The 15,372-nt window shown below is 54.9% G+C and overlaps 6 protein-coding genes across 6 annotated transcripts; 2 read left to right on the top strand and 4 right to left on the bottom strand.

The window, feature by feature from the left end:
* Positions 1-508: 508 nt before the first annotated feature.
* LTHEOB_1192 (Carboxyl transferase) lies at positions 509-913 on the top strand (the record flags this gene model as incomplete). Its single annotated transcript, XM_035508729.1, has 1 exon — positions 509-913. One exon carries the CDS (start codon positions 509-511, stop codon positions 911-913), a length of 405 nt encoding a protein of 134 aa, XP_035367539.1.
* A 32-nt stretch (positions 914-945) lies between these two features.
* Positions 946-2,520, bottom strand: LTHEOB_1191 (Acyl-CoA dehydrogenase conserved site; the record flags this gene model as incomplete). Its single annotated transcript, XM_035508718.1, has 4 exons — positions 946-1,439; positions 1,559-1,648; positions 1,807-1,947; positions 2,025-2,520. The coding sequence occupies 4 exons, from the start codon at positions 2,518-2,520 to the stop codon at positions 946-948; spliced, it is 1,221 nt and encodes a 406-aa protein (XP_035367538.1).
* Positions 2,521-2,786: 266 nt separating this feature from the next.
* LTHEOB_1190 (Pyruvate carboxylase) lies at positions 2,787-5,284 on the top strand (the record flags this gene model as incomplete). The annotated part of the gene is made up of 2 exons (XM_035508707.1): positions 2,787-2,968; positions 3,019-5,284. 2 exons carry the CDS (start codon positions 2,787-2,789, stop codon positions 5,282-5,284), a joined length of 2,448 nt encoding a protein of 815 aa, XP_035367537.1.
* Positions 5,285-5,514: 230 nt separating this feature from the next.
* LTHEOB_1189 (Choline dehydrogenase) lies at positions 5,515-7,649 on the bottom strand (the record flags this gene model as incomplete). Its single annotated transcript, XM_035508695.1, has 6 exons — positions 5,515-5,547; positions 5,600-6,402; positions 6,460-6,906; positions 6,963-7,089; positions 7,139-7,428; positions 7,475-7,649. 6 exons carry the CDS (start codon positions 7,647-7,649, stop codon positions 5,515-5,517), a joined length of 1,875 nt encoding a protein of 624 aa, XP_035367536.1.
* Positions 7,650-11,257: 3,608 nt separating this feature from the next.
* LTHEOB_1188 (alcohol dehydrogenase) lies at positions 11,258-12,516 on the bottom strand (the record flags this gene model as incomplete). The annotated part of the gene is made up of 5 exons (XM_035508684.1): positions 11,258-11,440; positions 11,496-11,866; positions 11,931-12,140; positions 12,193-12,327; positions 12,384-12,516. The coding sequence occupies 5 exons, from the start codon at positions 12,514-12,516 to the stop codon at positions 11,258-11,260; spliced, it is 1,032 nt and encodes a 343-aa protein (XP_035367535.1).
* Positions 12,517-13,855: 1,339 nt separating this feature from the next.
* Positions 13,856-15,170, bottom strand: LTHEOB_1187 (Nadh:flavin oxidoreductase nadh oxidase family protein; the record flags this gene model as incomplete). The annotated part of the gene is made up of 2 exons (XM_035508673.1): positions 13,856-14,495; positions 14,611-15,170. The coding sequence occupies 2 exons, from the start codon at positions 15,168-15,170 to the stop codon at positions 13,856-13,858; spliced, it is 1,200 nt and encodes a 399-aa protein (XP_035367534.1).
* Positions 15,171-15,372: the final 202 nt, after the last annotated feature.

Genomic DNA, 15,372 nt, shown 5'->3' with positions numbered 1-15,372 from the left:
CTCAGCTTCGAGACATACTCGGACGCAACAGACGGCTCGTTTGCCACTGTCTTGGATCGTGACTTTGGGTATAACGGCATCATTGACTTTTCTATGGCAGGGCATTTCTGCTTCTCCCACGCTTTGTACCACCTCTGCCATTGCCTTCTTCACCACCCCTTCCTCCTCCATCAGCGACTCCAGCTACAGAAACCTCGCCGAGTTCCACCAAGCTTTGTCCGCGAAGCCGTGCATAGAAGCAGAGCACACGCAAGGCACCTGACGAGCGTACTTCAAGCACTCCAGGACCGTGGATGTCTGGCCTACGCTAGTTTCTATGGCTATTGCGCCATGGTTGCTGGTGTTGTTCACCGATTACACGCAGCTAATGAGGAGAATTGGGGCCAATCCACCTCTCAAGATCTTTACGAGACCTGTATTCGCTTCTTGGATAGCAATTCCGGTCCTTGGGGTCATTACAAACGGATGGTAAGTAAATATGTTCTCATTCCTACATCAAGGCTAACAAATGGGCTTGAAGGCCGTAGCACTCCGCAACTTTCAACCCAGCACCTCGCTAGCCGCAGAGCTGTTCTCATCGTCCTCTTCGCCGGTGAATATCTCTGTTGACCAATCGGAGACCCTCTGGAACTTGGTCGATTATGGGTGGCTTTCGGACTCTGCTCGCCCAACGACCACCACCACCACCACCACCACCACCACCACCACCACATCTGAACCTCTAACGTCGAGGGACAAAAGCAATAACGACGACAGAATAATGGAGGAATCACCAAATACCGCACACGACTTCATGAACCGATTCGGGCCCGACTTCGCCATCGACGAAGGCAACGTGGAACAGCTGCTATTCGAAGCAATCCACGGAAGATTTAACTCGATCCCCGAGCTATCCGCCATGGCACACACATAGTGTCAAATCCCAAACCAAACATTCCGTTACTACTACAACTTGCTCTCCCTCGCCCTCACCGCGGCCATGGCCTTCATCTCCTGCTTGACCGCCAAATCCGCCAAGATCTCCTCGCTGCCGCCACCGACGACCAAGACCCGGACATCCCGACTGATCTGCTCGACGCGCGCGCCGCGGCCGTTCTTCGAGTAGCCGAGGCCGCCCATGATCTGCTGCGCCTCGCGGTTGACGTGCTCCAGGGTGCGCGCCGCCAGCACCTTCAGGTTGGCTATCAGGCCTCCGAGGTGGTGGTGGTGGTCACCACCACTACCTGATGATGATTGCATGTGGACCAGCTGCTCCATCCATGCGTGGGTGGCGTCGATGCTGCGGCCAAAGGACGAGATCTTGCTGCGGATGAGCTGGTTCGCGATGAGGGGCTTGCCGAATGTCTCGCGGGTGGTAGCGTGGGTGTAGGCGTCTTCGGCGCAGACGCGGGCGAGGCGGAGGCTGGTGCAGGCGAGCCAGAGGCGCTCGTGGTTGAAGTCTGAGCGAAACGATGATATCCTTGTCAGTAATCTGTAGTCTTTTACCTTTTTTTCCTTTCCTCTTCTTTCTTTTCATTCTTTTCCTTGTGAAAGAAATTCAACAGAGATGGAGACATACTGGACATGATGATCTCAAAGCCTCTGTTCTCCTGCCCGAGCAAGTTGGCCGCTGGAACTCTCACGTCATCGAACTCGATGTACGTGGATCCTGGTTTCACCAATAAATCAGTCTTCTGAAAGAAAAAGAAAAGCAAGAGAAGCTTCAGAGGAAAGCCGCACCGCTCGCAAGGACCCCAGAATTGTCAATTTTCCGGCAAGTCACTCCCTTCGCCTTCAGCGGGATAATCAACGCCGAAACACCCTTACTCCCCGGCCCACCCGTCCTGACGGCCGCCGTACAATAGTCGGCGAAGATGCCGTTGGTGATCCACTTCTTCGAACCATTGACTACGTATTCATCACCGTCTCGCTCGGCCACAGTCGTGATTCCTGCGACATCAGAGCCCGCTGTGCGTGCAAATCTCGTCAGCAAACATCGCATCTTCTCAGGAAAAGACGTTTCCCCTCCCGCCCATCAGCCTTACCATCAGGCTCCGTCACCCCCAAACAAAACCGCGTTCTTCCAGCAAGTACATCCGGCAAAAACCTCCGCTTCTGCTCCTCGGTGCCGAAATTCAGCAGCGGCGGGACGCCGATCGAATTGCCGCAGCTGAGCGCCCATATGACGCCCAGGTAGCCGCAGCGCGCAATCTCATCAATGACAATCAAATCGTGGAAGCCGTCCCACTCGCCCGGCGGAATGCCTCCGGGCAGCAGACGCAGGCCTGCGGCAGCGACGAAAGAGGCGTCGGCGAGCGGGTAGATAGAGGCGGCAGCGTAGCCGAGCTGCGCGTGGCGCGCGAGGACGTCTGAGGGCACGAAGCCTTGCGCCTCCCATTCGCCGGCAAAGGGGGCGATGGAACTGTCGACGTATTGCCGCACCTCGCGCTGCAGGCGGCGGTGCGAGGCGGTGTAGTAGGGGGAGCTCGCGCTGGGGCGGGAGAGCCAGAGTGGATCGGCGAAGGGGACTGCGGAGGACATGGCGGGGATTTGGTCTGAAATCGGCAATGCTCACAGTCACCTAAGGAAGTAAAGCGCCCTTTCGTCAGTTATGATCGTGGTTTCGATCCTCGGCATCTTGATGCTGGGTCGGCCGGGCCGGGTCTTCGGGCCGTTCCCGAGTCACGGCCCGGCTCCCCCACACGCCTCGTGGTACATACCCGTGGGGAAAGCAGCAAGTGCGGGAGATCCATATTACTATACTATCAAGCGAATTGGCACAAACTACTTCGATGTGGTAGAACACCATGGATGACGCAAGCAGCAACAACCAACGGCGGCCTCTGTTCGTGGCAGAACCACCAGCCGGCCCAGACGGACGGCCAGTCCTACGACGCATCCTCATCGCCAATCGCGGCGAGATAGCCTGCCGCATCATATCCACATGCCGCAAGCTCAACCTCACCTCCATCGCCGTCTACGTCGACGAGTAAGCCTCCACTATCCCCATGATTGATCCCACTCACACGAAAATTACAGAGACATCACATCCCTCCACATCCACCAAGCCGACGAATCCATCCGCCTCGGCAGCCTCCTGAACCCCCAACAACATGACGACGACGACAAAAAGAACCACCCCACCAACCCCTTCCTCTCCGCCCCGCTCCTCGTCCGCGCCGCCCTCGCCGCCCGCGCCGACGCCGTGCACCCGGGCTACGGCTACCTGAGCGAGGACCCCTCCTTCGCCGAGGCCGTCCGCGCCGCCGGTCTGGTTTTCATCGGTCCCACAGCGCAAGCCATGCGCACGCTCGGCAACAAGCGCGCCGCGAAAGCGCACCTGCGGACGCATGCCCCGGACGTGCCGCTGATCCCAGGCCTAACCGGATCCGCCTCCGGTGATGACGATGATGAAGAGAAGCTCGAGGCCGCAGTAACCCGCGACATCGGCTTCCCGGTGATGCTGAAAGCCGCGGCGGGCGGCGGCGGCAAGGGGATGCGCGTGGTGCGCGCACCAGGAGAACTGCGAGCGGCGCTGGCGCGCGCGCGGTCGGAAGCCGCGCGCAGCTTCGGCAGCGCCGACTGCATCGTCGAGAAGTACGTGGCCGCGGCGAAGCACGTCGAGGTGCAGATCGTGGGCGACCGGCACGGGACGGTCGTGGCGCTGGGGGAACGCGACTGCTCGGTGCAGCGGCGGCATCAGAAGATTGTTGAGGAGACGCCGTGTCCGTGGTTGGCTGGCGATGAGGATATGCGGGCGAGGATGGCGGCGACGGCGGTGAGGGTGGCGGAGTTGATTGGGTATGAGGGCGCCGGGACGGTGGAGTTTGTGGTTGATGTTGAGACGCGGGAGTATTATTTCCTCGAGGTTAATGCGAGGCTGCAGGTCGAGCATCCGATTACTGAGGAGGTGGCTGGAGTCGATCTCGTGGCGCTGCAGTTCTTCGTGGCTGCGGGCGGGAGACTGGACAGCCTTCCTGCTCTCGATCCGGTGCAGAGGAACGGCCATGCCATCGAGTGCCGTCTTTGCGCCGAAGACCCCTATCGAGACTTCCTCCCCGAACGTGGGACCGTCAGGCTGTGGCGGCCAGCGGTCACTTCGGACGTGCGCTTCGAGACGGCCATCCAGACCGGCTCCGACGTCTCGATACACTTCGATCCGATGATTGGAAAGATCGTCGTCTGGGCGCCAACCCGGCTGCTCGCTCTCGAGAAGATGATCAGAGTTCTGGCCCAGACGGCGTGCGTCGGCGTGCGTACGAATCAGCTGTTCCTGCAAGCTTGCCTGATGCATCCAGCTTTCCGCGATCCGTCCTACACCACCTCATTTATCCCCTCCAACCTGGACAGTCTGCTGCAGAGCCCGTACGCCGAAGCCTCGAAAGCTCTTCAGGATGCTCATCACATCGCACCTTGCCTCGTCCTCCGCCACCTGCGCGCGGAACAACGATTCGGACAGCCATTCCCTCACGTCCGTCGGGGATTCCGGAACCAGCGCTGTGATCCGATCAACCAGCACGTCAACGTAGTGAAATGCAAAGCTGCCGCCGCGACGAAAGGAGACGAGGTCTCTCCTGACCTGCAGCCGCCATCCATCTGCATCATCCAACAGGCAGACCCTACGGGCAGCAATACATATCGCTTCCACATCGCCGCCGTTCCCTCGCTAGAAAGTCCGGACGGCCCAGAGAAATCAATAGCCAGACTGGCAACGGCCCAATACAACGCCCTCAGCACTGCAGTCCGACAACTCCGTCCGTTTGCCGACACCGCAACAGCCGCCTCCACCGCCACTATTCAAAGCTTAACGCCAATACGGCCGCCTGCACAAACAACAGCAGCAGATACCAATAACGGGTGGCTGTCCTCAACTGTCGCGATATCAGTCAACGGACGGAAGCTGCTCGCCCACATGACCGCGCACGCTCAACACGACGACTCTTCGGCGTCGCAAGTCGGCCGGCCGCAGACAGTCTATGCGCACGTTCCCGCGCTGGGCACGTGGGTCGAGTACGAGGTGTATAGCCTGTTGTCCTTTGCCGAGAGCCAGCGGATGGCAGTAGAGGAGAAGGAAGGAGGCGGTAAAGGGGCGGCGGCGAGGGTCGTCAAGGCCCCCATGCCCTGCCGTGTGCTTGACGTGCTGAAGAAGGATGGGGATGATGTCAAAAGCGGGGAGAACGTCATGGTCGTCGAGAGTATGAAGATGGAGATGAGTATCGTCGTTTCTGTGGACGGGAAATTCAAGACAACGTGGAGGAAGGGCGATGCTGTTTCGGACGGGGCTGTGCTTTGTAGGGTTGAGTGAATGAACTCAGTGGCATGGTCTTAGCAGCTAATTATGAGAAGCACATTCATAGATGACTGAAAATCGTTCATGACTTTTTCAAGACCATATTCTCCTCACTGCTTCCTTTTCACATCCCACCGCTAATTTGACAATGACCTTCCAGAACATTCAAGAGAAAACGATTCTCCTGATCAAGGTCAAAGGTGGAATCTTCATTCACTTCGACCATCATCAACAATGACCCGCAATCACTGATACGTCTGCTTAATCAAATCCGCTGCCTGTAGTGATGCGTCAGCAAACCATCCCACCAAACACACGACTGCAACTCACCTTCTCCGCAACCGCATAAACCGTCGAACTCGTATGCGTCCCGGGCACCAACGGCATCACACTCGCATCCACCACCCTCAACCCCCGCACCCCATACACCCTCAACCCCGCATCCACCACTCCCCCTTCCTCCCTCCTCATCATCGCCGCCGTCCCCGAAATGTGCGCGAAAGACGGATTCAGCGTCGCCCGCAGCACCGCCTCCAGCGCCGCGTCGCTCGTCACGTTCGCCCCCGGCGCCGTCTCGACGATCGGCCCCAGCGCGTCCTGCATGGCGGATGCGGCCATGAAGTCGCGCACCTTGCGCAGCGACGCGATCGTGATGGCCATGTCGGACGGCGCGAGCATGGTGCCGTAGTCGATGACGGGCGGCGCGAAGATGGAGGTGCTGTTGATGAGCACTGTGCCGCGCGAGAGCGGCTTGAGCATGACGATGGCCATGAAGCTGCCGCCGCCGAAGGAGGACTCGGTCGTTGAGGTGTCGAGGGAGGGGTATACTGTGTCGACGAGGACGCGCTTCTGCGCCGCGTAGCCCCGTTCGATGGCGGGGGGGATGGCGGCGCGGTGGTAGGCGGTGTGGACCGAGGTGGATGAGGCGAGCGCGGTGATGGCGGAGAAGTTGTCGGTGCCGGCGCCGGCGGCGCTGTTGGAGGTGACGTTGGTGAGCGGCAGGAAGCAGACGGTGCTGCCGCGGCCGAGGGTGTAGGGCCCCTCGCGGGAGGTGCGGTAGAGGTCGAGGGATTCGGCGTTGTAGGTTTGGTTGGAGGAGAAGTAGTCGCCATTGGGGATGACGTCGTTTGCGACTGTTCTTGTTCTTAGTTTGCTTGGTCTTGGGATGACTGGTTCAATGAATTGCTTACAGTCCCAGACCGAGTACAGAGTGGGGTGGTCCTGGAGGTTGTAGCCCACTGGTAGATCCACAAGGACTTCGATCCCAAGGCTCTTTAGCAAGTCCTCGGGCCCGATTCCGGAGAGCTGCAGGATCTGAGGCGTGTGTGCGGCACCGGCAGCGAGGATAACTTCCTTACGGGCCTTTACCGTTCCACTCTCACTTCCCGAACGCGAAACGTACTCAACGCCGGTGGTGACTGTTTCGTTGAATGTTAGTTTAGTAACAGCGGTCGAGGTCAGCAGATGGTAGTTGGGTCTCGATGCGATTTTGTCGTGATGCGCTATGCGTGCAGATGATCGGGTTCTGGTTTTGGGATCGATGGAGCTGGGCGACCAAAATACGCCGGCTTTGCTTCCCGCTGCCGGGTCCTTTGGAATTGGAACTCCAAGGCTGGTCCATGCCTGGAAGAAGTTCTCTGCATTTATTTATTAGTAACACATCTTTCATCCGGCCTCATATCGGGGTTGATACTGATATTTTCCCACATGAACTCCGGGTAGGTCGACTGCACGGGTCCGTCCGATCCGTGGACACTCAGGTCCCACGACATATTCCACTCCTGTGCGAAGGCCTCGCTATTCGGTGTGAATGTCTCGCTCTGTGCAACATTAGGTCAAAGCGTGCGCTGACGGCGAAACGAGAATTACCTTGATGAAGTACGGTAACAATCCATCCCATCCCCATCCTGGATTTCCCAGCTCTTCCCATGCATCATAGTCGGGCGCACCGCCGCGATCGAAGAACATGCCATTGACGACACTTCCACCGCCTACAACCGCTGCTGACAGTACAGGAAAAGATCTGTTTGCAAGTCCCCTTTGCGGAGTGCTTGTCAGGTTGAAACTGTATGGTGCATAAGCTTCACCAGCCAGTCCAGGCACAGTGACGGCTTCGTTGCCGCTATCAAGAGGGCCAAATTCAACGACAAGTACCGTCACTTGAATAATTAGTAGGATGACTATAGCGAACTCGTTGATTCTTACCATTAGCATCCTCAGTCAAGCGATCGGCGACGGTGAGTCCACTTGTTCCACCTCCAACAATGACGAAATCGTATTCTTCTGCCAGATCGGCATCTCGGCCAATGATCTGCGCATTCTGTGCCACCCTTCCCTGCGCGACCATGCAAAGAAGAGAAAAAACGAGAAGGTGAACCATGATGCCGGGAGAGCTGGACGATAGACCTATCCATCGCAATGAGACAGCAAGGTTAAGGTTTTAAGGTTACCTGCCATCCCCTATCTCTTCTCCTTCGCTTGCATTATGAACTAATCAATCCATATTTTATTAACCGTTGTGCCGTTGCAGCTTCCGGAAAGCGCCTGAAGCCCGTCTCTGGGCGTGTGGCTTGCAGCGGTGTAAACTGAAACGGGGCGATTGACCCGGGGAATTGGGGCGGATACGAGAGAGCTTTCACCCGCTTTTTTAATTTATTCATCGAATGATCCTTGGCACAACAATGAAGGGTACAGAGTATCTCTCACCGACTGACTCGCGCTCCGGGGGGCCACGGAGAATAAAGCAGACCTTTTTGAATTGCGAATCCTTCCAATGGATTGTGCATCCCAGAAGGGCTTCGGAGAAACAGTAACTTTAGAATCGTCCATTGAGTAGTTGTTCGATAGCTTCGTAAGTCTCCAACAAGAGACACGATTCTACATGCGAATCAGGTCTTTTCAGACGTCTGGCAGTTGAAGATGGGTCCATGCGCTAAATTGGTGTCAGTATCCAATTGCGCAAATACGTTGCCCGACGAAAGTTTAGAGTGGAGGCTCGAAGAGCAAGCTAATTTCTTCGTTCCTAGCTAATATTCGCTGCCGTGACAGGTTCGCATCAGCCTTTGAGTTCTACTTTTAATGCTACGGAGAATGAACCATACTAACCAGCCATAGTCCTAAGAAGTGCACAGCGCCATTACCACATGTTCCTCTGCATTGAGAGCCGTGGGTATGTACCCATATTCTTCTGTCTCTACATACCAGAGGGCCCGAGCTAAAAGATTTTGTGGTGATAAAAACAGTATTCTTCTATGTGCTACAATTTTGATGTACTAGAAGTAAAAGGCGACGAGATGGCTGGTATCATAGCTGTAGTAGGAAAAATGGCAGGCGCATCCTATTTTATCGGGTCGGGAAAAGAAAAGAAAACGAATACGTAAGTAGGCATGTCCCTTGCCTTTATGCTCTCCTCAGTTCGGGTCCAATACTCAATGCGAGCAATTCCGGGTGCTCCACCCAATTGACGCTAACGGGCTTCGGGCATCCCCGGCGCTTCCACTTGCCATTCTGAAAACGCGTCTGTGGTTCCGCTTGCCACCACAACTCCCATCATAAGAGGCCGATCGCAACGCAACCGCATCCACACATCGCGTGCATCAGACGCAATGTCACCGCAATTTGGGGCGGCATCTGCAAGCACACCACCGAAGACTCGAACACGGTCAGGATGGTAAGCTTGGCTGAGTGATAACGGAAACGGGCACCGCGGACTAATCCCTGCCAGTCTGAATTGCCGAAGACGTCGCCGCAAATGTAGATCCATTCTTCTTTTCCGTGCTGATTCGCCGGTGTCTAACACTGTGTAGGTGATGGGGAAAAGCCTCGCTGCAGAAACTGCGAGCTGCGGGGTGAGACTTGCAGCTGGGGCCTAAAGGTCTCTTTTCACCAATCTCGGAACCTGTCCTTGACCCCATCCGAGGCGGCCATACTTAGGTTCCACGAACCTGTTCAAGAGACATTTTCCATCATCGATGAGACAGAAAGCATTGTTCTTGAGGTTCAGGCTGAGACGTCCTCACGAGTCATCCAATCTGCCGATGTATCTCCCACAAATCTCAGAGCACCCACTGGTGCATCACCGGTCTCCTCGCCCACCACTGCCCATCTACCTGGAGGAAATGAGATCAACCTGCCGAACCATACGACACCCGATCTTGACGCACCAGCCGTTCCAGAAGGCAGCCCTCTTGGACATGGGTGTCTGGACTACCCAATCAGGAATACCGCTGCACCTGAGAATGTCCTTGATGAAGAAAACCATCTCCCTCATTCGGGCTTTCAGCTTCCATTTTCTCTTGGTCAGGCTGTTGTGCAGACCGCATCTCCTCAACCGGAGCCGCTGTTCCCCGTCAGCGAAGAGGAGAAGTTACATCTGATATCATGTTTCTTGAACGAGACGGGAAGATGGTGCGAGACGACCGATTCGCACATGCAGTTCACTGTCGGCTGTATCCACTCCTTGATGAAGTCCAAGCCCTTTGTGGCCGCTGCAACAGCGCTTGCCTCCCGCCAGCTGGATATCATAGGCAATCAACCGCACCAGACTACGCTAGAGTTGTACCAATACACATTGCAGCTATTGATTCGTCGTCACGCAGAGGATATTGACCCGTCGATTCTGGCGACGTGCACACTGCTGTGTGTGTACGAAATGATGGCTTCGGATGTCTCTGAGTGGAGGCGGCATTTGCGAGTGGGTCCCTCCATCTGTGCAATCAAGTGATTTTGAGTGGTCTGACATGTGTGCAGGGGTGCGCGGAGCTACTGCGAGCGAAGAAGTGGAATGGATCCAGCGAGGGTATTGTTAAGTCATGTTTCTGGGCATTCGCACGAATCGGTCTGTTAAACTCAACAAAACGCGCGCAGAAGTTGCTGATCGGTTGCAGATGTCTGGGCTGCATTCATCACGCAACAGCAAACACTGATACCTACCGAGTCGTGGGTCGAGACTGATTCTGTCCAAGCCGTTGCTTCTACGGGAGATCTGGATGACTATTGCAACTTAGCAATCCTCTTCTTTGCACGAATTGTGAATCTCATGGCTTCGATGCATCACCTTTCAGGGAATGTAGGCTCTGAGTTTGCAGCTTCATTACAAGGATTGTGGGAGAGGCTGCAAGAGTGGTATCTTTGGAGGCCAGAAAAGGCCCACCCCCTGGTAAGATCAGACCGCGAAGGGAGTAACCCATTCCCGCGTCTTGTATACAGCCAGTCATCTCCAAGTAAGGTCAATTCGTGAATCCAATTGGGTAATACTGATGTGGGAGTTGCAGTTTGCGGTACCACATTCTACCATGCTGGATCTATACTTTTACTGCAATCTGGCTTATTGCGACGTCCCGATCCCGCTTTAGAAAAGGTACGGGTTTCTTGTTTTCACAGAGATTTTTGGATGTTTCTGAATCGATCACTTACCATGATTACACAGTATAATCAAATCTGGCATGCAAGAGAACTTGGTGGTATTTCGACTTCGAATATTTCCCAGTAGGTTAACAACAGTAGCAATTCCCAGCGTGCAATAATGCTGAAATTCTAATTTAGTGAGAATTGGGTTAATCAGCTTCAGCCTCTCTATATTGCAGGGCATGCCTTTACCAATGTGCATGAGATTCCAGCTCAGCAATCATTTTGGATCCACCTCTCTGCGCCGAGTGCTAACACTGGAAGCGTATATTCCAACAATATGGTTACAGAAAAGTATGCGCGGGAGAAAATTGTTCTTCTGAAACAATTGTCTCGCATTGAACAAGAAACCGGCTGGAAGACATCGGAAAGGGCCGCTCAGCTACGTGAGCTGTGGGGCTTTGGGTAATGCAGCATCAGGATCCGAGAAAACGGATATGATGAGCAGTGGAGTAATCTCGCAATCATTGTTTTACTTGTATTCGTCGTGATTCGCTCGAATTTACGTGGTTGTACACCATGACTCGGGCATGCGGTTATAGCAGTACTGCCCGCTGCGAGATATGCCAATCCGCGTCTCCATCAAATTTTGTAAACGATCTTGAACCCAGATATCTCACCCTTGCGGTGCATCTCAAAGCCTTGTGGCACAGATTCCAGACCTTCCAACACATGTGCGTTGTTAGGGACGAAGCTCTTCGATTCCAACCATGTAGGTAATTTCTCAAACAGCTCGGCGGCGAGAGCGTGATCCGGCTCGGACGGCTAAAACTTGATAAGTATATCCTTGTTCCCCACCCAAGATGGAGATCCTACTTACCGGCCAGTAGAACTTGCCGTAGCTATGTTCTTTAAGGAATGCCGTCCAAACCAGCACATCTGTCACCGTAACTCCATCTGCAACTTCTTCTGTATTCGCCTTCCCAGGTCTCACTGTGCAGAGCGTGCCTCCAGCACCACCGACAGCATGAGAAGCCATGCGCGAAGAGTCTTTGGACCCAATCGTATCAAAGATGTAGATCAGGTCTGGCACGGCACGTTTGATTTGTTCCACAACATCTTCCGCTCGGTAATCCATGACGTGGGTGGCCCCAAGCCGCTTGACGAAGTCAAAGTGCTTGGGACTGCACACCGTGATCACCTCAATACCAGACAATTTGGCAAGCTGGATTGCATATTGTCCAACGCTTGCTTTGCATCCGAGAAAAGAGAATCAGCAATGATTGTGGCAAGATACAGCAGTCCGGGCGCTTACAGCTTCCTCCCCAGACGAGAACCTTGTGCCGAGGCTCCCCATTTCGCGGTATGCACAGGCAATTCTTCGAAAACAGGGCCAACCAAGCGGTAGCTGCTGCCAATGGGACAGTGGCAGCTTGGTCCTTGGGCACTGAGGGTGGTACTTTAAAAGCGATCTTCTCGTCGGCGATGGTATGCTGAGAATATGCTCCAAGGCCTTTTACCTCCCCTGGTATGGACGTGAATATTTTGAGTCTGCATGGACAAAAAGGACTGATTACCTCCCCAAATCAGGCCAGCGACGGTGTCGTTTTTCTGAAGCCTGGAAACGTTGCTTCCAGTCCGCTCAACCGTACCAACGAAATCACAGCCGAGGACTGCCCCGTCTCCGAAAGCGTTGGAGTCAAACGACTGTACTGCAATAGGAGTCAACCGGACGATATCAATCAAATATGAAAAGTACCTATCTTACCGTCCGTCGGATTCTGCGCTGTGAACTCAATTTTCACGAGGGCTTGTCCTGCCTGAGGCTCCGGAAGAGGTAGCTTCTCCAAGGCCAGTTGGGGACCGTTCGCAGTCTCGCGAACAATCTGGGTTGAAGACATAGTTGAGGTATGATCCTGTACTGTGAATTTTGTCGTGTAAGGTATGCTACTTCGAGACCTTGGCTGCCCTTATACCATTGTCCTGGGGCCACATGCGTCACCATGACAGCTATAACAGCTATGAAATGGCGCTTGCACTTGCTCGATTGCATTTTCAATTGTTCTTTAGGGCTTCCCCGCTCTCGTCTGTCCACTTATGCCAACATTTGATTTGTAAGCAGTTATGGTTTGGTACAGAGCAGATAGTGGAGAACTAACGCCGATCACGAAATAAGAAAGTGCAAGTGCAAGCGCAAGCGCCTTTAGTTGCGCTAAGTATCTTGGCAACTTTTACAGACTGAGGCGGGTGCGCTTTAAATCAGACTTTATAGCAAAGGATACTGCACTGAAATTCCTGTGAGATTTAACAGTCGAATAATCAATCTTACTGCTGTAGCTATACTGTTAGCTATGTTATCGGTGATGAGAGAACCACCGAACTCCGGCACCTCGTTCTTGCCCGACGAATATATCAACTTCAAGACCAACCAGACTATTCAAAGACGAGATTGCGGCTCAGCGCTTTCTATGAACATTTTTTTGTTCTCTATGTACGTAGCGAAGTGCTCTGAATAAATAATCTCAGACCTTCATAGCCTCTCTCATCCGTTCAGCGTCGACATATCGTATCAGGAAGTTCACCCCTGGGAACTCGCAAGATGTGCGCTCAGTATTTACCGCTTCTAGTTTCCAGCTCTTTGGTACAAGCTTATGATACCCGGTCCTCACGAGTTATTTGAGAACAGCTAATCAGACTAACGGGCCGATTGGCTGGTTCGACTCACAGTCAGAGCCCCAAACTCCATAACATTTTGATGAGCTGTAGGAACGTTGCTTCAGGCGCGATTCAGTTCACATTTTCAGGATATAAGATCAACAGCCGCTCGAGCTTAGTCATCAATAGCATATCTGGCATGGTGCTAGAGTGGTTAATAGGTGAGACTCGAATCCTCTTCTACGAAGAGAGACCAGATATCTCATGGCTTCGGCCGCGCAAGTTCGAATCTTGTCCATGTCGCATAATCCCGAAGATTGCTTTCTTTTTGCCCATCTTTTTGGTGGAGACTCGCCCGGGTTTTAGTTTTGCACATCGTTCACACCGAAAACTTGTCCAAGAAGCTCAGCCCCATGCCGACGCAGTGGGTGATGAGAAGTGTGAGAGCGTATTCGTAAATCTTAACATTTAACTCTAGGAAGATCTCATCTCTGGAAAAAATTTCTAAAGTTGCAAACCCCGAAAACTCCGTTACAAAATGCATCTATCGTCTCTCTCTATCGCCAGCAGACATCATCACAACACCTACAGCCTCGCCGTCGGGGCAGTGGTATCATCTTGGCTTCCATACTCGGCGATGAACTCCTTGGAGTAAGGGTAGTCAATGTAGCCCGTCGCGATATCCTTCACCTTGCGGTGGTCGATGTAGAAGCTCTTGCGGTCGTACGGCGCCCACTCGATGCCCTTCTTGACGCGGTACACGAGGTCCGGCGTGCTGATGAACCTGCGGCCAAACACGATAACCGCATCGTAGTCCTTGTACGTCTTCTCGACGGCCTCGACCGCCAGCTCGGGCGTGTAACCGCCGGCGATCAGCACGGGACGCTCCTTGCCCCAGGCGCGGAGGGCGAACTCGAGCGTCTCGCCGTCGGCGGGCTTCATGTCGAGGACGCCGTGCACGCGCGGCTCGACGAGGTGCAGGTAGGCGAGCTTGAGCGCCGTCAGGCCCTGGATGAGGTGCGTGAACTGCGGGACGGGGTCGGCCATGCGCATGCCCTGCACCGTGTTCCACGGGGAGAGGCGGATGCCCAGGCGCTCCGGGCCGATGGCGGCGCTGACGGCCTTGCACACCTCGAGCGCGAAGCGCGACCGCTTCTCGATGCTGCCGCCCCAGGCGTCGGTGCGCTTGTTGCAGGTGTCTTGGGTGAATTGGTCGACGAGGTAGCTGTGGTGGTGGGTTCGTCGGGTCAGCATTGTGCGCGCATATCCCATGGCCCCCCTTGAAGAAGACACAACAACAACCACCGAAACAAATCCAAAGAGGGGAGGGGAAGTCTTACCCATGCGCTCCGTGAATCTCAACGCCATCGAACCCGGCAACCTCGACCGCATTCCTCGCCGCCGTCGCGAAATCCCCGACGAACCCCCAAATCTCCTCCTCGCTCAACTCCCTCGGCGTATCGTACCCCTCGCCTGCCGGCACCGCGCTGGGGGCCACCAGGTACTTCTCGTACGGGTACGCCTCGTCGAAGTTCGCCGCCTTAGTAGAACCAATAGGCTTGGCGACGCGGCCCAGCGCCCACATCTGGCACCAGATCTTGCTGCCCTTGGCGTGCACGGCATCAGTGACCTTCTTCCACGCCTTCAGCTGCTCGTCGTTCCACAGGCCGGGGACGTTGGCGTAGCCCGCGGCGCGGTAGGAGGGGTACGTCGCCTCGCTGAGCAGCAGCGTGCCGGGGACGGCCGCGCGCTGCGCGTAGTAGGTGACGGCCAGCTCGGTGGGGACGTGGTCGGCGGTGGCGCGGAAGCGGGTGAGCGGCGCCATGGCGACGCGGTGCTCGAGCTGCGAGGGCCCGATGCGGACGGGGGTGAAGAGCTTGGTGTTTTCGGCGGCGATCATGGTGGGTGGTGTTTCCGGGGGGTTGGATATGGTCTTTTTTCCTTCTCTTTTTTTATTTCTTGATGTTGGACTGCGCGGAAAAGAATACAAGAACGAGACGATAGAAGCAAACACCGGGTATCGTGCTGGTGAGGGTATGAGTGGAATGAAGGCTGCAGAAAAGTGCTACAAAAGTGCTACGCGGCGCCTTTTTGAAGTCTTC

The sequence above is a fragment of the Lasiodiplodia theobromae genome, assembly GCF_012971845.1.
Source record: "Lasiodiplodia theobromae strain AM2As chromosome Unknown scaffold_3, whole genome shotgun sequence".
Taxonomy (NCBI): Eukaryota; Fungi; Ascomycota; class Dothideomycetes; order Botryosphaeriales; family Botryosphaeriaceae; genus Lasiodiplodia; species Lasiodiplodia theobromae.
Note: the sequence above shows the minus strand (reverse complement) of the source record. Positions and strands in the feature narration are given on the sequence as shown.